Source organism: Myotis nattereri (assembly GCF_964212035.1).
Source record: "Myotis nattereri genome assembly, chromosome: 6".
Lineage (NCBI taxonomy): Eukaryota > Metazoa > Chordata > Mammalia > Chiroptera > Vespertilionidae > Myotis > Myotis nattereri.
In genome coordinates, this window is record NC_138081.1 from 71,037,381 (window position 1) to 71,057,967 (window position 20,587).

Consider the following 20,587-nt stretch of genomic DNA (forward strand, 5'->3'; position numbering starts at 1 on the left):
CAATCTCTCCACAATCTTAAATATTTCTTAAATGGGTCTACTTCTCCCCACTGCCAAACTTAGTCCAAGTTAAGCATTATCTCCTGTCCAAAATACAGCAATTATCTTCTAACTTGTGTTCAGTAAGCATTTGAGATGAATAAATTATTGTGTGATTATATATGATATAATTACTGTTAAATGATAAAATGAATTTTTGTGTGTTGGTTACAGACTTAGGTTTATTATATTAAATATTATACATTATACATTTAAACCTAAGGCTAGACTAGAAATTTTCTTTTAAATATAATGAAAATGCTGAAGCAATGGTGTCTAGTGAGTATGCTATTGCTGAGATTTGAGGCAATGCTTAAAAAGAAAAAAGCAGGGAGGTTTTTTGAACTCCTGAAGAAATTAGTCATTCTCTTTTCATAGTACCTATGTAGCCATTTTTCAAAATCTGTCATGATTTGTTTGTTTCTTTTTTTTTATTTGTGAATTTGTCTTCAATAGGAATCGAAGACACCACTATCATACAAAATATTAGTACAAGGTCCATGATGTTAGGTACCATGTGTGCTCAATACATACTCGTTGAATTGATTAATAAAAGTCTTCATTCATCCATTGCTATGTCCCACCCCAACTTCCCCTTTCCCAATTCCTTTTCCACAAAGCAATCAAAATACTCCCATCATGTCACTCTTTTCTCACTTCTCTAGTAGCTCCCCAGCATTTCAAGCCAACACCCATAATCTGCATGTGCCGACTTCTCCAACTCCATCTCACACCATTCTTTCCCTAGTTCCATCTGTTCAGGTGCCATATCAGCCTTCTTCCAGGTCCTCAAATTGAACCTTGGTCCTCCTGTTTCAAAGTCTTTGCCTTGTGGCTTCTGCCCTGAATGTCAATTGCCTCTTTCGAGTTCAACACTATATTAAAGAGTTATAGTTCTTAGTTCAAATTATTTCCTCTCCCGCCTCCCGGCAGCACTAAGGATGTCTGACAGCAATCAGTAGGACATCCTCTGAGGGCTCCTGGACTGCAAGAGGGTGCAGGCCAGGCTGAGGGACTCCCCTCCCCCTGACCCCACAATGCACAAATGTCGTGTACTGGGCCTCTAGTTAAATTATAAACTTGTTTGATTTATAAGTTTTAAATTCTACATTTGTAAAACCTATCATTTTATTTATCTAAAGTTCTTTCAATCTTAGAATTATTTTTTCTCCATTTTGATATCAGACAAATATTCACCTGTTTTCTATTTTCTATCAGTTCATTTATGTTTTTATTGTTTAAACCTCCTGGATATATATCTACACTAATAAAAGAGAAACATGGTAACTGGCGAACGACCGCTACCCTTTTCATTGGCTAATTAGCGAGATATGCAAATTAACTGTCAGCCAAGATGGCAGCCGGCAGCCAGGCAGCTTGAAACTAACATGAGGCTTGGTTGCCTCAGTGACGGAGGAAACCAAAGTTCCCCGCCTGCGGCTGCAGGCCTCTGAGCAGGCAGTTTAAGAAACTCTGTAGCAAATACCGCCGGACTTCAGCCAGCAGATTCGCAACATTGTAAGCAAACTTTCAGCCGCGGAGGCCTAAGAGCTGGAGCCAAGCCTCAAGGTAAAGCTGGCCCAGAATAAAAAAAAAAAAGAAAAAGAAAAAAAAAAAGCAGTTGGGAGCTTCAGTCACCCACAGCCTGAAAACAGCCCTCAGCCCCTCACCCAGACTGGCCAGGCACCCCAGTGGGGACCCCCACCCTGAAGGGTGTGTGACCAGCTGCAAACAGCCATTATCCCCTCACCCAGGCTGGCCAGGCACCCCAGTGGGGACCCCCACCCTGATCCAGGACACCCTTCAGGGCAAACCAGCCGGCCCCACCCATGCACCAGGCCTCTATCCTATATAGTAAAAGGGTAATATGCCTCCCAGCACCGGGATCACCGGAGCCATGAGGCCTCCTGGCACCGGGATAAGCATGACAGGGGGCAGCGCCCAAACCCCCTGATCGCCCTGCGGCTCTGTGTGTGACAGGGGGCGGGGCCACAACCTCCCTACCCACCCTGCTCTGTTCATGACAGGGGAAGGCGCCCCAACCCCCTGATCAGCCCTGCTCTGTGCCTGATAGGGGGGAGCTCCCCAACCCCCTGAGCAGCCCTGCTCTGTGCCTGATAGTGGGGAGCTCCCCAACCCCCTGAGCAGCCCTGCTCTGTGCCTGATAGGGGGCAGCTCCCCAACCCCCCCGCCCCCTCACGGGCCCTGCTCTGTGTGTGACGGGGTAGAGTCATAACCTCCCCATCGGCCCTACCCTGAGTGTGAGAGTGGCGGCGCCCCAACCCCCTGATCGGTCCTGCTCTGTGGGTGATAGAGGCCGGTGCCCCAACCCCCTGATGGGCCCTGCTCTGTGCGTGACCGAAGGTGGCGCCGCAACCTCCCCATCGACCCTGCCTTGAGTGTGACAGGGGGCGGTGCCCCAACCCCCCAATCGGCCCTACCCTGAGCGTGACTGAGGGTGGTATCACAACCTCCCAATCTCCCTGCTCTGTGCATGACAGGGTGCGGCGCCCCAACTCCCCAATCGGCCCTGCTCTGAGCCCGACCAGGGGCTGCACCTAGGGATTGGGCCTGCCCTCTGCCACCCAGAAGCAGGCCTAAGCCAGCAGGTTGTTATCTCCCGAGGGGTCCCAGACTGCGAGAGGTCACAGGCCGGGCTGAGGGACTCCCCCTCCCCCCCGAGTGCACAAATTTTTATGCACCGGGCCTCTAGTATATAAATAAAACTCTAATATGCAAATAGACCAAACAACCGAACTGATAGCTATGACGTGCACTGAACACCAGAGGGCATGTGTGGAACATGGTGGGCTTTGGCCGTGGCAGGATGATGAGCAGAGGTGCCAGACCAAGGCAGGGCACTGGTCGCTGTCATCAGGGCGAGCCTCTGGTGGTTACTAAAAATTCTTTGCTCCTGTGTGCTGCGGTCCTGCCTGGCGCCCACACCTGCTGCCAGCGCCGGCCCTGCTCGCACCCGCTGCTGGTGCCAGAGCCACCTCTCAAACCTGCTGCTGGCACTGGGCACTGGCCCTGATCGCTTGGCACCGTAAGCAGGTGGGAGCAGCAGCTGCTGGCCCCAATTGCCCCTCAGGGCTTCTCCACCACCCCATGCTCCTGAGGGGTGATCAGGGCTGGCAGCTGCCTCTTGTACTTGCAGCTGGCGCCCGAGCCACTGCTTGCACATGCTTCAGGCACCCAGCGCTGGTCCCAATCGCTCAGCACTGTCAGTGAGTACAAGTGGCGGCTGCCAGCCTCTATCACCCCTGAGGGCTTCTCCACCTCCCCCAGCTCCTGAGGGATGATCGGGGCAGCAGCCACCACTGCACCCACTGACAGCGCCGGCCTGCTCGCACCTGCTGCTGGCGCTGGCCCCAATCGCTCTGTGACATAAGTGGGTGCGAGCGGGGCTGGCACCATCAGTGCATGGGAGCGGTGGGAGCGGGGCTGCCGGCAGAGAGGGGACCAGGGGCTGTGGCAGGAGGTGCTGGGAGGGGGCGTGAAGGATGGGCCGAGACCCGCCCCTGTGCCCACTGCAGCCTCGCGGCCCACAGTTCCTTTCAAGGTGCACGAATTCATGCACTGGGCCCCTAGTTGATTTAATACCTATTTTCTGAGTTTAATATAAAGGACAGAGGTTCTTAAATATTGTAAAGTTTAATAGGAGATCCAAAGTGCTATGTTAAGATAAGGATATAATAAAATCATAAAATACCTTTGGCAGCATAAATCCATGACTTAATAATAGTTATAATTAAAATTACTAACAATGGAACTAACTAAATATTCTCAATTCTACAAAATGAATACACTGACGTAGTTATAGAACTAGGAGATAATTCATCAAAAGGAAACCTATTACAGGAATGCCTGGTTATTACAATGCCCAATAGTATTGAATTATATAGGCCAATTATGGCTTGCAGAACTGGAATAAAATTAGAGAATGCATTAAAACATTTTCAGTTTTGTATTCTAAAGAGTTAAAAACACATACCAATAATTGGAATTTGGCTGATAGAAGGGTAGTTTCACAATTTAAGTACATATCTATATTGGGAAAATTTTTACAAGGAATTAAAGTTTTAATACTGAGTCTAGAAATAGTTCTACTCATGAAGGTGTAATTGGGTTAATGAAGTTTAACTTGTTGAAAAATGAGCATTCAAATTTACCCTCTAAGATTTTTTTGTTACAGAAAATAAACAGAACCAAAGCTCTACTTTATTAGAGTATTCATTAGACTGGTAACATTTTTACATGTTATCTTACCTATTCATGGAGTTCCCATGCTGAAGGTCCTGTTCCGTAGGTCGAAAGAACTCAGCCATATTGTCTAGCAGTCTACTAAAACCTCGGTTTAAACAGGTATTCAAAACTGTACTAAAATCTGGACTACACAAAATAAGAAGGGTAAGTTACTTTTTAGAGTCTCAATGGAAAAGGAAATAAATTCATGAACTGTGGCTACCACTGAGAGCCACCATTTCTAGTCACAATCTAGGTTTTATAGCCTAAAACACTATAAAAATATATCAAGGAGTCAATCCTTAAAAATTAGTATAAAAAGAGAGCTTATTATTTAACACAACACAATGAGAATATTCATCCACTTCTTTAAATTTTCTTACATTGGTTAGCATTTTGTACAATTTATTTTTAAAATTTCAGTAATAGTGTTTCTTCTCTTGAAGAAACTCTTAAAGAGAAATCCTCTTATAGCCATAGATTACTGGTTTGCTTTACATATTCCATCATGAAATACCAGTATTTTAGAACATTTTATTATCCTGTACAGATGAGGAACTGGATACTTGAGGGATAAAGAAATTTGTCCAGTGGTTTGAAATTAGTAAATGGGGGAGTAGAATTTGAACCCAAGCCTTTTTAAATTTAAAGTTCAAGCTCTTTCTGTTATGACATATTAGTACTTCACAAAAAATTGTATATAATAAAAGCCAATATGCTAAGTGTCCAGTTGGCCGGTTGGCTGTTCAACCAATCAAAGTGTAATATGCTAATGATATGCTAAGGCCACTCAACCGCTTGCTATGATGTGCACTGACAACAAAGGGGGCAGACAGTCGACCAGTCTCTATGATGTGCACTGACCACCAAGGGACAGATGCTCTGACTGGTAGGTTAGCTTGCTGCTGGGGTCTGGCTGATCGGGACTGAGCGAGATGGGCTGGACACACCCTGGAGCCGCCCGTGGTCCCTCCCCAGCTCTGATTGTGCACCAGTGGGGTCCCTTGGCCTGGCCTGTGCCCTCTCACAATCTGGGACCCCTTGGGGGATGTCGGAGAGCGGTTTTGGCCCAATGGTGGAACAACCGGCTGCTATGACACGCACTGACCACCAAGGGGCAGACGCTCAATGCAGGAGCTGCCCCCTGGTGGTCAGTGGGCTCCGACAGGGGGAGTGTTGCTCAGACAGAAGCTGGGCTCATGGCTGGTGAGCACAGCAGCGGTGGCGGGAGCCTCTCCGCCTCTGCGGCAGCCCTAAGTAATACCCAATTTAGGGAAGATGTGAAAAAAAAATTTTTTTTAAAATATATTTTATTGATTTTTACAGAGAGGAAGGGAGAGGGATAGAGAGTTAAAACATTGATGAGAGAGAAACATCGATCAGCTGCCTCCTGCACACTCCCCACTGGGGATGTGCCTGCAACCAAGGTACATGCCCTTGACCGGAATCGAACCTGGGACCCGTGAGTCTGCAGGCCGACGCTCTATCCACTGAGCCAAACTGGTTAGGGCAAGATGTGAAATTTTTATCAAAGTTTTAGAAACATTATATTCTATCCTAAGATAAAGAGAGAGAGAGGAAGAGAGAGAGAGAGAGAGAGAGAGAGAGAGAGAGAGAGAGAGAGAGAGAAGACACTAGTATACACTGGGTATACCAGAATCATCCCTGAAAGCTTTATTCAAAATATAAACACTATTTTCCAGTCCCTCTACTAGTATATAGACTCTCTAGGCTAGGAAAGTAAGTGGGCCAGGCATGAGTATGCTGAAAAAAATCTCTGCTTCCCTCCCCACCCTAATAAGAGAACCACTAGTTTCAGTAGGAAATCCTACCTAAAGGCAGGGCAACAGATTCAAAATTTAATTTTGACAAGAGATTATGTTGAATATGTTTTTCAAGAAGGACTAAAAATGGTAAGAGTACAATCAAAACAGAAACACATGTTCTCTGTTACACACAGTATACATACCTTTCCAACATGTCTCTAGTTTCATTGAGTAATTTAATAGTGGTAACATCTCTAGGAGAAAGCCCACAGGCCTATGAAATTAAAATGCCATACTTCAGGTTTCAAATATTAGCACAGGGTTATGATGAAAATAGTCATATTAATAAACTCCAGAGTTGATGAAATCCTAAAGTCTATGTTCTACCAACAAGCAAAAAATGTTAAACTATAAAAGAACTGTAAAGACTCATGTGCTTTTAAAGATAAATCAAAGAAAATCATAATACTTTGTAAGATCTTTGTTTATCTGGGCCCTCTTAGACACATTTCTAGCATATATTTGCAAAGAACAAAACAGTCCTTATGGTTGCAGAGGCCTGCGATTTTTTTTCCCCTTTATTGGAAAGACATTTTATCAGGATATATATGTATCTTTTGGACCAATCTACGCTAGTCTGGGGCTCTGTGTGTCCTTTCAATCTGAAGTTTCAGGTTTTAACTCAATTCAGGTAATATTTGGCTCACTATTCCTCTCTACATCTGTTCTTTTGAATCATTTTTTTTTTTTTTTTAGTTCCACAGCTGAATTTTAAAATTCCAGAATGCTTTTTAAATACTCTTATCACACCTCCTTGAGATTCTGGCTTGTTAGTAAGTTTTCTCCTATTTCTTTTATTAATTCTGTCCCATCTGTTCTGCTGGTTCATTTTAGCCTCCATCCATCCTGCAGGGATGCCTTAAACAGGTTGCAATTTATTTTTGGCCTCCTCATGAATACAAAATATCTCAACACCCAACAGGTCTATCTTTGGGGTCTTTAGGGAGGGGGTTGGGAACCTGCAGGCAATGAAATATATGGCATTCTTTTCTTTTTTTTTTAAAATATATTTTATTGATTTTTTTGCAGAGAGGAAGGGAGAGAGATAGAGAGTTAGAAACATCGATGAGAGAGAAACATCGATCAGCTGCCTCCTGCACATCTCCTACTGGGGATGTGCCCGCAACCCAGGTACATGCCCTTGACCGGAATCGAACCTGGGACCTTTCAGTCCGCAGGCCGACACTCTATCCACTGAGCCAAACCGGTTTCGGCAATATATGGCATTCTTTGTTCTCATGCTAAGGTATGGCATAGGGACCTTTCTGGTCTAAGCCTTCTCTAGTTGTCCAGTGAGAGATGCATGGGTGCAATCCACTTACATATGAAAAAGCCAATAACTATTTTAAAATGAGATACAGAACCAGCACTCTTTGGCATTTTTATTATTCTTAATCAATGAAAAACGTAAATCACAACTGCCTGAAACACACAGGTGCAGCAACACCATGGTGGGCAACTGCTAGATTAGGCTTTCTTTGTTTCTCAACTAGATGACAACTTCCTTCAGTCCACTTAGATAGTGCCATCATTGATTTATTTTAAAAAACAAATGTGATAGTGGTAACTGGCCTGATTAAAATTTACCTTTCTTTTTTTTTAAATATATTTTTATTGATTTCAGAGAGGAAGGGGGAGGCAGAGAGAGATAGAAACATCAATGATGAGAGAGAATCATTGATTGGCTACCTCTTGCAGGCCCCCTGCTGGGAACGAGCCAGAAATCCAGGCATGTGCCCTGACTAGGAATTGAACTATGACCTCCTGGTCTATAGGTTGATGCTCAACCACACGGCTGGGCTAGCTCTATCTTCTGCTACTTGATCTCATAGAAATACAATATTCTCTAGCCACATGAACTGAATTTGTCTCCTGAGCTTCTCACATGTAATGAGCATGTCCTATTCATTTTATATCCTAATCATACATCATAGTACTTGTCACATAACTAATACTCAATAAAAATTTGATGAATATCTAAAATTATAAATGTTTCTAACTAGAAATCATATGAAATTTGTTTTCTAAATTAATGAGTTTTATTTAAATTATTGAAATATATATTTTTCAAATATTTACCTTTTAAGAGACAGTAAAAAATTTAAATATATAGAGTAAGAGCTTTGGTTAAATGGTCATGAATTAAGTACCTGAACCGCTAATGGAGTTTCTTCATCTGGCATCATATAATGGCATAATAAAGATTTATATCCATTGTTATTAGTCCAAGAGGAAGAATTATGCTCCTCAACGAGATTTCTGATTTCTTTCAGATTTTGCTCCAAGTCCAAAAGGGACAAAGAATGTTTAAGAGAAACACTAGAAACAGAGAAAAGGAAATTGGGATTAATTGAAACTATACCATACATCCTACACACACTTTTTTCCTATCAGGTTACTATCTGAGATCCTGTTTCATCCAGTCAAACCTGAAACTGCTGACTGTGAAATCACTTGAGTAGATTAAGAAATTAGCCATCAGTTAAGGGGCATTACTACAGAGCCAAGAAAAATCTTGCTGCAGATTTCACAAGAAAATTCCCACTGTAATTATAGACATTACCAGTATAAGTGGGAGATAAAAGCCTCAGAGGCAAATTTTAAAGTAGGTTTTTACCCCACAATCCAAATATTTCTGGTTTGGAAATCAATACAAAACAATGAAACATTAAGAGTTTATCCTCAGTATCAAAAGGTTGTTACTAACGCAGAAAATGGATTCCACAATGCAATATCCAAGGGCTATGTCTCTTACTAGCTTACAAAGAATTTCATGAACAACCTTTGTCAAGTTACTAGCTTCGCTAGAACAATTCTAATTTTTCTTTTATTCATTAGAATCAGAAGTCAGAAAAGCCAAAGCAAAATGCCTCACCTTCCTAAAGTCTTACGCACAGCTTGTTTAATGACAGTGATCAGCTCTGTCAGGCCTATTAAAAGAAAACAAACATAAAGCCTTGTTTACTTTTCAAATTCCTCAATAATACAAATGAATGAATTACAATTAGTTTACAGGTCACAAATAAGAATCTTACCATCTCCAAGGAGGTGTTGAATACTTGATAAATATTGCTGTTGGACATCTGGGGGAGCAAGGACTGTCTGTACAAAATAGAAGGTTAAATTACACAATATTATTAGTAAATAATATTTTCAATGTAACTTGAGCTGAGATTTTCAGGACCTGGATGAATGGGCAATATAAAATTCTTTAACATAACAAAAAGTCTAGTTTCAAAATATAAAAAAATAATAATGCTAAAAGTTTAAAATCACATGAAATATAAAGATATTTAATTTAGAGAAATTATCAAAAGTAGTAATATTCGGTTAAAATTAGAACCTCTTAAAACAAAGGGCACTATCTATTTAAGTTTATTCCACTTACAGTGCCATTTTTGCCAACTGCTGCATTATCCAGGTAAATATATCCACCAATAATGTTTAATTGGACTCGCAAAAGAACCACCAGCATACATGTACTATATACAGCTACAATACTTCTTGTAAAACCTTCATAGAGGAAAAAAAACAACCATTGGTACTATTATTAAAACACAAATAAATGTGTAAAGACACGAATCATTGCTATGGTTATTTTTTCATAAGATGACTTAAAAATACATTTGTAATTGTTTCAAATACAAAAATATGTCAATTCAAAATATTTCAAAGTCTATCTCATAACTTTTTAATGTACATTAGGTATGATCTCTTAATTAAAACAATAACCAATATATTGAATGAAGGATTACATATTATTAACTTTAAAAAGTTAAATAAGAAAGGACTGGGAAGCACTAAGAGTTGCAGCCTCAGAACTCTGGTTTTCCCAGGGAGCTAATTCAGAGAAAAAGAATTTTACTAAGCTTGGAATAACTCCAGCTTTCAAAGGCAGGCAAAGGAGGATGAGCCCATTAAAGGGTAGGGGAAGGCACAGAAACACAGGGAGACATCTGGAGATGAGGTGTCACAGTAGCATAGAACAGTGTTCAAAACAGAGGAGAGTGCAAAGGTGTTGACTGCTGCCATGAGGTCTACAGGAGAAAAATGTCCACTGGATTTAGCAACATAAAAGTTACTACTAATGTTGCAAGATCTGCATGGGTGGAGACATGGGAGTAGAATCCAGGCTGTAGTGTGTCAAAGAGTGAGTGGGAGTGAGGACAAGGAAATGTAGAAATATTTGGTATTATATAGGGGTGGAGACTGCATAATAGATCAAAGGAAAAAGAGGGTACTACAAAGATTTAATTTATTTTCAAACAGGAAGCCTTAAGCATGATTCAGTTGATAAAGTTTAGTTGAATGGATAGGAAAATGGAGGAATGATAGTATGAAGTTATAAGACATGGATATATATATGTGCTAGGACAGTTCTTTGCTTCAAACTTTTATCACTAATGAAAGTGTGCACACAATACAAAGTAAAGTTACTATCTGGGTTGGAATAAAAACTTTAAAGTATAATATTGCAGATATCAGTACCTAGTATAAGCATATATAGTCTAGGACAGGTGTACATATTATCATAACAATCCAATAATACTACCTACACTATTAATACTCAGTACTTTCTATGACCAGACACTGAACTACTTGTTTTATGAAAATTATCTAATCCTGACAACTCTATGAGATAAAGAAGAGTCATCAACATAGAGTACAAAATTTTCCCTTCAGAAATATTTTAAGGATGTGCTGCTGTTATAGAGTATGCAAGCTTACTTATTATCTTCAGATCTTCCCATATTTCTAACTTGTTTGAAGGCCTAAAGGAAAAAATCAGAATATATGAAAATAATATTCAGATCATCTAACAGAAAACTTTGCATTTTATAGCTGTATATTTAATTATAGTTTATTACAGGGTAACTGCAAAAACAAAACCCACAAAATATAGTAAAAAACAACTATAATTTCAGTAACCAGTGATAACAACTATTTGCACTAGCATATTGGTATATATCCTTCTAGTCTTTTTTCCTCTTTCAGAGCATATGCATATCCTATATAATAAAAGGCTAATATGCAAGTCAATCAAACGGCAGAACAACCAATTGCTATGACATGCACTGACCACCAGGGGGCAGACACTCAACGCAAAAGCTCTTGGCTGGCGAGCACAGCAGCAGTGGTGGGAGCCTCTCCTGACTCGGTGGCAGCACTAAGGATGTCCTACTGATGGCTTAGGCCTGCTCCCCAGAGCTCCCGGACTGTGAGAGGGTGCAGGCTGGGCTGAGGGACCCCCCTCAAGTGCACAAATTTCATGCACTGGGCCTCTAGTATGTATTATAAAATCATGTAGGAAAAACAGAAACAATGTTTATTTTTCCCCACATTTACCATTTTACATATAATGAAGTAGATTCTATAATCATTCAAAGGTAAATAATGAAGTATTTTTTTGCTTTAAAGTATCATTACAGACACATGAATTTAAATATATATTTGATGCATTTCAGCTCACTTATTCTTATTAATGTTCAAATTGTCCATCTTTGACCAAGTGGGGGGGAACTATTCAGGTTAGTTCCTGAATCCTTTTGACATGACCCCATTTAGTCTTTGATAGCTTCCTTGCTTACTGACATAAAAAACTGTCTGTGTTTATCTTGTTCATTTCTTGCTTCAGACCTGAAATCAGCTATTTCTCCAAGAGTCCTACTTCCTGGTTGCAGGAAAAGGTAGTCTGAGATGGCAACCTTTGATTAAAGATATTCATCACTACTGGGTAGCAATTCTAAGCTTCTTCAGCAGACTAAGATAGTACATATATGTGTATTTATATACTTATATGAACATACGTTCAAAGAGATAAAATACATCATGAATTCATACTTTGAATTATTTAGTGTCACTAAAATGTCTTAAGAATTAAACTAACCTTTCAAAGTGTTCTATTTCTTTTATGAGAGAAGATGTTAAAGATTATTTGTCACCAAAACATCATTGTCATTATCGATCTTCAATAAGAATGCCAAGTACTAAAAACAGTGACGGAAGCCTATTTGCTAAACTTACAAAATAGGACTACCAAATCTTTTCTTTATTTCTGATCAGCTATTATCATAATTAGTTTAAAGAGAAAAGTAACTTGCTTGACAGACTTATAAGAGACCTTAGTTGACTGAAAACTAATACAAAAACAATCATTAGGTTGGAGGCCTATTTAATTATACTTTGTAAGGGTTCAAGTCCCGCTTTATGCAAATGTCTTTCAAATGGACATTTTTTTTTCTTCAAACTGCAAACAGTAATTTCAAATCAAAAGGAAGGTAAGGAAAAATAATACTGAGATATAAGAAGGAAACTGAATTAGAACTGTTGCCCATTTTAAACTCTTAGGAACTTAAGAAATTCTCTTCTCTGCAATGGAGTAAGAAAAGAGGAATGACACCTTTTCTGTAAAGCTGTCCAAGATTAGCCTTCAAAACGAATCCCTGTTTTCTCTAGCCCAACACATCTTCACCCCACATTTTGCTTTTGCATTTTTTAAACCACAGATCAAACATACTATGTCTTGAATTATAATTTATTTCATCTACTTCTTTCCTAGGATGGCAATGTCTTAAAGGGAAAGAGACGCTTTGTTAATTATCACAGGGAACCTAGGGCCTTGCAGGAAAGAGTCACCAAGAAGGATGAATGCCACTGTTTTTATGTTGCTTTTATAAAAGTGCTACTCACTTATTTCATTTGTCATGTCTCCCTAATAAAACTAAAACTTAAGATAATTAAAATACATTTTTATTCCCTACTTATATACATATTTATTTATCCCCTATTTATGGACATACATGTGATAATTAAAGATTTACTTGGGAGTAATCTGCTGATATGTTTCTTCTTCATATAATTATATGAACTAACATAAACTGAACTTACATCTGTAAGTAATGGTGAAATTATGTCAACCTCTAATAAAGATGAAATTTAGAAGGAAAACCCCTTATCATAGGATTACATTTTAATCAGATAAAAAAATTTCCAAGTACACAAATCTATTGTTACTTTGGGAGGTATTCTCTGAATACAGAAAATGTTTCAAAGACATTTTCCAGCTTGCTATTGAAGCTATCTGAGCAGTAAATTCCTATGTGCAAAATGAATGAATAATCTTCCTCACAAGGATATTGTGAAAATTAAATGGAACAAATGTGAAAATTAATTCGATGTGAAAATTAAATGGGAGCATGCATGTAAGGTATCTGCACTGGGCCTGGCACAGAGAGAGTTTAGAAATAGCACTTTCGCCCTGACTGGTTTGGCTCAGTGGATGGAGCGTCAGTCTGCGGACTGAGGGGTCCTGGGTTCAATTCCGGTCAAGGGCATGTGCCTTGGCTGCGGGCACATCCCCAGTGGGAGGTGTGCAGGAGGCAGCTGATCGATGTTTCTCTCTCATCGATGTTTCTGGCTCTCTATCTCTCTCCCTTCCTCTCTGTAAAAAATCAATAAAATATATTAAAAAAAAGAGAAATAGCACTTTCTTCCCCTGGGTATTGAAGGATGATTACTAGGAAAGTGAATATTTCAGTAAGGCCACAATGATTAAAACTTATTTAAGACCATTTCCCTCCATCTTGTCCATTAAAATAAGAAGCCATTTCTTTCTAGAGCTCTTCTCAAATTTACACAGCACCACCAAATTAGAATACCCAACACATACTGCACTCCATATACAAGGTCCTATGTGTGAAAGTGCTGTGTAGCCAGTAAACTGTCATGGTAAGGTAAATTATCATTACTTTTGCTCATGTTGTATTTGTACTTCACTTTGTAAATAATATAAAATGTAAGTTCAGGGTGGTGGTGGGGGGGAGCAATGGGGTGATAAGGACACATATGTAATACCTTAATCAATAAAGAAAAAAATAAAATAAAATGTAAGTTCATATGCCTTATTTACCTAAAATGCATGTTCACATGATTTACCTCTTAAATTGTAAACTCTCTAAGAAGCCCACTGTTCAACATAACTTAGTATTTGGTTCAGAAACACATTCCATAAGGACTCAATAATTACATTTCTGAGTAATGTCAGTGATATAAGATTTATATAAAAACCAGAATGTATATAAATATTTGTTCACCCAAATATTTTGTGCATCAAGGTAGAGTATAAATAAATGGACAAAATAAAATATGAATTCAAAGATATAGTATTTTTTTTCAAATAAGCCTATATATTGTAAGCTTTAATTAGAAAAAAAACAAGGAAACAAAGATGTTTGAAAAGTATTTCAGTGAATTGTACACACTTTAAGTGCAGAATATAAGTAAAAAAATACTGTACCTTGCATTTACCTGTTTTTTAGCAGAGCTGTGAGGCTCTCAGAATTGAGTTGCTGCATTAAGGCCTCTCTCAGTGTTGGAAGCATGGACAGCACTGTAACACAAACAGAAAATAAGAGAGGTCACAGTGCTATGATTGACTGCCTTCCCTGAGAAATGCACATTGTTTTAGGCTGGGGGGAAGGCCAGGATTAGAGTTTTCAAATAATTATTATTAATGTTAATAAAAATGGATAATATGCTAATAAATCATTTATCTGCTTATGTTAAGTGAACAAAATTTTATACATACTATGATTATAGAAATGTAAACAAGTATACATAGGAAAAAGTATGGGAAGAATTATTCCCAGATGCTAACAGTGATGGCATCTGGGCTATGGATTATGGGTGATTCTTTTTTTTCTATTTTCTGTACTCTCCAAATTTTCTTTACAAAAAAAAGTCTATTTCTGATATAATAAAATAACATTTTTATGTTTAGCTATACTTTTTGCTTCACATTTTACTTCTAATTTTAGAAAAACACTTATATATTAAACACTACAAAGTGATAAGCATTTATTATAGGCTCAGCAAAAGTCACCAGGCTAGGAATGAAGAGTTGCTAAGCCGTAGTTCTAGTTTTGCCAATGGCTACTGCCTGTAACTCCCAAGAGTAACATGAAGATAAAATAAAATACAGTACTCTATGGAAGAAAGATTACATGTAATTTATAGGAGTTGTTTCATTTATGGCTCTATGCATGGTATAAGAAGTATTGGGAAATGTACACATATAAATTTAAAATGAGTTTATAACACTAAATAAGTAATAATTTTAAAAAAGTCGATTATAAATCTCACATTCTTAAAGGGAAACTTAAGTGTATGTTTTTTACTTCCTGTAGGCAAGGCTTATTAATTACAAAATCCACATTATTTTTTCTATAGAACATTTAGCTTTTAACCGACTCTAGACATTTATTTCAGTACTGTACTATGCAGCTTTAGCATACTTCCTCAAGCTGTATGATTAAATCACTCCAGGTAATTGTTTTTGTTAATCCTCACCTGAGGATATTTTTTCCTTTGACTTTTTAGAGTGGAAGAGGGAGGGAGAGAGAGAAAAACATCAATGTGAGAGAGAGACATTGTTGGTTGCCTCCTGCACACACCCCAACAGGGGCCTGGGTTCAAACCTGCAACCCAGGTACCGGCCCTTGACTGGGAATTGAACCTGTGACCCTTCGGTGCACCAGACAACACTCCAACCACTGGGCAATATCTGCCAGGGCTCACCTGAGGTATTTAGAATGTTAACTCAAGTAGTAGCTCAGAGCCAACTGAGTAAAAAGGTGGCTTATCTCTTAGTGTACTTATCTATCTATATTTGGCCAAACATGATATGTGACCTTCCCCAGAACAAGCAAGGCTAGAGTCCTACATTCAGCAAATGGAGTTAGTAGGGAATGAGTTTAAAGATTGTGTAGTAAAACATGATTTGAGGAGAATCTCTTCAATAATTCTCCTGAGAGGTAGGAGCTTTTTACTTTCCACTTTAGCCTATTGAACCAAAGACAAGTCTACTCTTCTCTTCTAGCCGTCTGTATGAACACTGAACAAATATAATTCTGTATCTGGTTCAATACAGCATTCATGTCTTTTTTAGCCATTTGGTCTCCATGATAAACATATCCAGTACAACCACAAATCACAAGACAACCCTTTGCCAGCCATGTATGTGTATGGCCCAAAGCAAGTAACTTAACCTCTCTGTGCCTCAATATCCTCATCTGTAAACCAAGAATGACACTAGCTGTACCTCACAGGATCGTTGTAAGGATTGAGACATATAAAGCATTTAAAACACTGCTTCTCTGCACATGGAAATGCTCAGTGTTTGTGCTTATTATTACCCTTACTTAGCGTCTTCTGACACATTCTAGTTTGTATCTTCTTAACATGTGTGTGAGAGGCAGAAATGGACCCGTACGTACTCTGACTACCGCAGAGCATGCTGTAACTACTTTTGATCTGAACCACAGACTTTCTTACTAAAGTCTCAGATTAAATTAGTATCCCTAAATAAGTAACAGCATACTATTTGTTCAGAACAAGCCTATGCTCATTTAGAATTCCCAACCGTTACTCATACACCCTGCTTCCAAGCAAGCTTAGATAATTCTATATCTGTACCACTGACTTTTAATGCAGACAATTCACTTATCCCAATCTAGCACTTATATGTGACAAGACTATTTTGCATCCTAAAACTTTATTTACAGTGTCAGCTATGCACCCAAGCACTGTGTCATTTGTAAATTTGATAAGCATTCCTTCCAAATCTTTAGTAAAATCATGAAGAAGACAAAGCCAACAGTCAGGGCACAGAAGCACAGTCATTAGATGCTATCTTTCAAGTTGGAGATAATTTCTTGGGCAGAAAAACTAGCTACATTTACCTAAAAGTACCAAATTTGTTATAGTATATCCATTACATCTTATTCAAAATGATAGAAATTTAATCACATGATTTGTAACCCCATTATCAATGCATACCAGAAAGCTAATTTGGAAAGTTTTTCAGAACCTATATTTTGGCTTATATTGATTACCATATTTTATTTTGAATTGCCTGTGGTCAGCTATTTATTCATCTGAGGGCTGAGATGGTCATGGAAATGTGCCACCACATCTTCTTCTGGGAGGAGGTTGTTAGGTGATAGCCACAGCTGCCACCCCTCATGGACCATTACCATGCCTGCACTGCTCCCAGCCAATGAGAATGCTCAGTGGGGATACTGAAGCAGGCCCATTCCCGTGGGACTCCTCTAACAGGGAACTTTGAGTCTGGTGCCTTACACCATTCGGCCATCCTGACACACACCTACCAGGGGACTTTGGCTTGAGAACTCCACACTGGCCTGCTGAAACCTTCTGAGAACTGCACTGTACATAGAGACTCTTCTTCCCGAATCTTCCTTCCTTCTCCCTTTCCATTCACTGGTCAGACCTGTATTGTGGTCTAAAGGATTTCCTTGTCTACTTCTGCTCCCTCCCCTTTATTCTTCATAGGTGCTTCCTCCAATTAATTTCTCCCACATCTAATCCCATCTTAGTATCTGCTTTCCAGAGGACAAACTGACACGTGGATCCATGCCAAACCGAGATATATTTTGAGACTCCAGGACCTACCTTTTTCAATTTTCTGAAGCAAAACTGGATTGTTCTTAGACTTTAAAAATGCATTAAAATGTCTTTGGTAGCACCACTGTATTCAATGCTAACTATCAATTTAAATGATTATGCCATTTTAAAAAACGTTCTTTACTGCGTATTGTATACAAAGCACTTTATCTGTATTATCTCATCACATCACAAAACATTCACGAACTGGGTTTTATGATGATAATTTTATAAAGGAGAGAACTAAGATTTAGATTCCCCCCCGCCCCCCACCCCCACACACACAGATATTACAAGGCAAAACTGGGAACTGAACCAGATCTGACTTACCCTTGAGCCTTTGCTCTTACTCACTGTGCCTTATCCAGTATTTATGATTACTATTTGCTTTATAGAATTAAGTATTATCATTTTAAATATAAAAATCATACTCCAGCTATTTTAGATGTGTCTCTTTACCTCCTAATATCAGCCTCTATATCTGTCAAATGGAGCTGAACTAAAAATAAAAGTCTTTTCAACTCTGAAAAATTATTTAAAATTTCACAAAGAGAATTTACCTTTATAAATTTGTTCTAAATTAACTGTTCTTGAAAAAATGTTAGTGAAAGGATTAAGCTTTAAATATTTTTTAAGCCCCGCCTTCCCCCCAAAATAACCCCACCAGGTTTGACATGGATTTGAGAACTAACTTTTTCAGGAGTTATGCCATTCGAATGATTTGGTATGGCATTCTCCCAGTAGGTTTCTAGCTCTGGAGGTTAAATTATTAGCATTAATTAACACTGCTTGACTATATACTATAGTGCTAAACTTACAGGTGTGTAGTTGCTTACTGTAAATTTAACAAACTTATGACTGTTTACTATGACAGATAAGGCCCAATGGGATCAAGCCTACCTGCAGCCTTACTTCCTATCACTCTTTTACTGCTCATTGCTCTAGCTCAGTGGTCGGCAAACTCATTAGTCAATAGAGCCAAATATCAACAGTACAACAATTGAAATTTCTGAGAGCCAAATTTTTTAAACTTAAACTATATAGGTAGGTACATTGTTATTAACTTAATTAGGGTACTCCTAAGCTGGCCTTTGCTAAAAACGTCCTCAATCTGATTGAGGTACATTTGCTGAGGTCGACCCCTTCCAACTCTCCCATCCACACTCGTCTTGTATACTTGTTTTTGTCTATCTCCTTCCCGAAAACCGACTTCTGTGCATGGGCCATGAAGTTTCAATCACACTGTACGTACACACCCGCACGTGGTATTTTGTGGAAGAGCCACACTCAAGGGGCCAAAGAGCCGCATGTGGCTCGCGAGCCACGGTTTGCCACCACTGCTCTAGCTACATAGCCTCTGTGCTGTTTCTTGAATGTGCCACGCTGGTTCCCACCTCAGGCATTTTGGCTTTTGCATGGCTTCCTCCATTGTATCATTTGATTTCTCCTCAAAGAGGCCTGACTCTCCAGACTGCCTTATCTTAAAGAGCAACCCCACCCTTCCCACACCTTTATTCTCCTTATAGAAGCTGTCACTGCTCAAAGTTACTTATTTGATGATTATTCTGTATCCTGTTTTTCTCTCACTAGCACATAAACTCTAAAGGTCACGGACCTTTTTTTTTTTTAAATCATTCACCTTCTGTTTTCAAAAAACACTGTTGGGTACCCAAATTATTTGCTGAATGAATAAATAAAATGAATGAGTGAATGTTTATATTGCATATTGATTTTAAAAATCCACATGTAATTTAGTTAAATCATGAATTAAATACTTGCTGGATTTTATCATTCTTCCTTTGCCTTTTCTGTCCTGGAGGTATAAAAATTAATATAAGTCAGGAGAAACCAAGATGGCAGCATAGGTAAACACCTGAAATTGCTGCCTCGCACAACCACTTCAAAAATACACCTAAAGACAAAACGGGCATCATCCAGAACCACACGAAGGCTGGCTGAGTGGAAATTCTACAACTAGAAGGAAAGAGAAAAGCACACCGAGACTCAGAGAAGGTGCGGAAGTAAAGTGCAGAGGTATGGAGGCGCGCGTGGAAAGGGCTGGCAACTGAGGAAACGGTTGTCTTTTTCAATCGGGAAGGAGACACAAGCTCCCGACTGCTCTGAACTCCAGTTCCAGGCGAGTCTCTGGGGACCCAGACTCATACGGGGAGAAATTAGACTGTCTGGAATCGGGCAGAACTCAAGGGCGGCTTTCTCTCAGAGGTGCTTGCAGCGATTATTGCTGGACACTGAGACTCAGGGCCTCTTAGGGCAGGGCTGAGGATCAGCCATAGCTGTTTGCTCCACCCTGTTGATTCCCTGAGACCCCACCCCACCCAAGCTGTGCCCAGAGGCTTTTGTATATGAAAGGCCTGGCCCTTTGCAATCTAAAAGAGAGCAAGATATTGAAAACCTATTTGAAGAAATAATGACAGAAAACTTCCCCTACCTGGTGAAAGAAATAGACTTACAAGTCCAGGAAGCGCAGAAAACCCCAAACAAACAGAATCCAAAGAGGACCACACCAAGACACATCATAATTAAAATGCCAAGAGCAAAAGACAAAGAGAGAATCTTAAAAGCAGCAAGAGAAAAACAGTTAGTTACATACAAGGTAGTACCCATACGTTTGTCAGCTGATTTCTCAACAGAAACTATGCAGGCCAGAAGGGAGTGGCAAGAAATATTCAAAGTGATGAATAGCAAGAACCTACAACCAAGATTAGTCTACCCAGCAAAGCTATCATTCAGAATTTACGTCAGATAAAGAGCTTCACATATAAGAAAAAGCTAAAGGAGTTCATTACCACCAAACCATTATTATATGAAATGCTGAAAGGTATTCTTTAAGAAGGGGAAGAAGAAGAAAAGGCAAAGATAAAAATTATGAACAACAAATACATATCTAGCAACAAATGAATCTAAAAATCAAGTGAATAAAAAAATCTGATGAACAGAATAAATTGGTGAATATAATAGAATCAGGGGCATACAAAGGGAGTGGACTGATAATT

The 20,587-nt window shown here is 39.3% G+C and overlaps 1 protein-coding gene across 1 annotated transcript in view; it reads right to left on the reverse strand.

The window, feature by feature from the left end:
• Positions 1 to 20,587, reverse strand: part of PEX3 (peroxisomal biogenesis factor 3) — a 30,593-nt gene that overhangs the window by 2,972 nt on the left and 7,034 nt on the right. Inside the window, exons 3-10 of the mRNA XM_081095100.1 lie at positions 14,418 to 14,499; positions 10,839 to 10,882; positions 9,499 to 9,623; positions 9,146 to 9,212; positions 8,986 to 9,040; positions 8,261 to 8,429; positions 6,254 to 6,324; positions 4,309 to 4,431 (exon numbers count right to left, since the gene is read on the reverse strand). Of these exons, the coding sequence (XP_080951226.1) occupies positions 4,309 to 4,431; positions 6,254 to 6,324; positions 8,261 to 8,429; positions 8,986 to 9,040; positions 9,146 to 9,212; positions 9,499 to 9,623; positions 10,839 to 10,882; positions 14,418 to 14,499 (736 nt within the window). The remainder of the gene's footprint in view (positions 1 to 4,308; positions 4,432 to 6,253; positions 6,325 to 8,260; positions 8,430 to 8,985; positions 9,041 to 9,145; positions 9,213 to 9,498; positions 9,624 to 10,838; positions 10,883 to 14,417; positions 14,500 to 20,587) is intronic.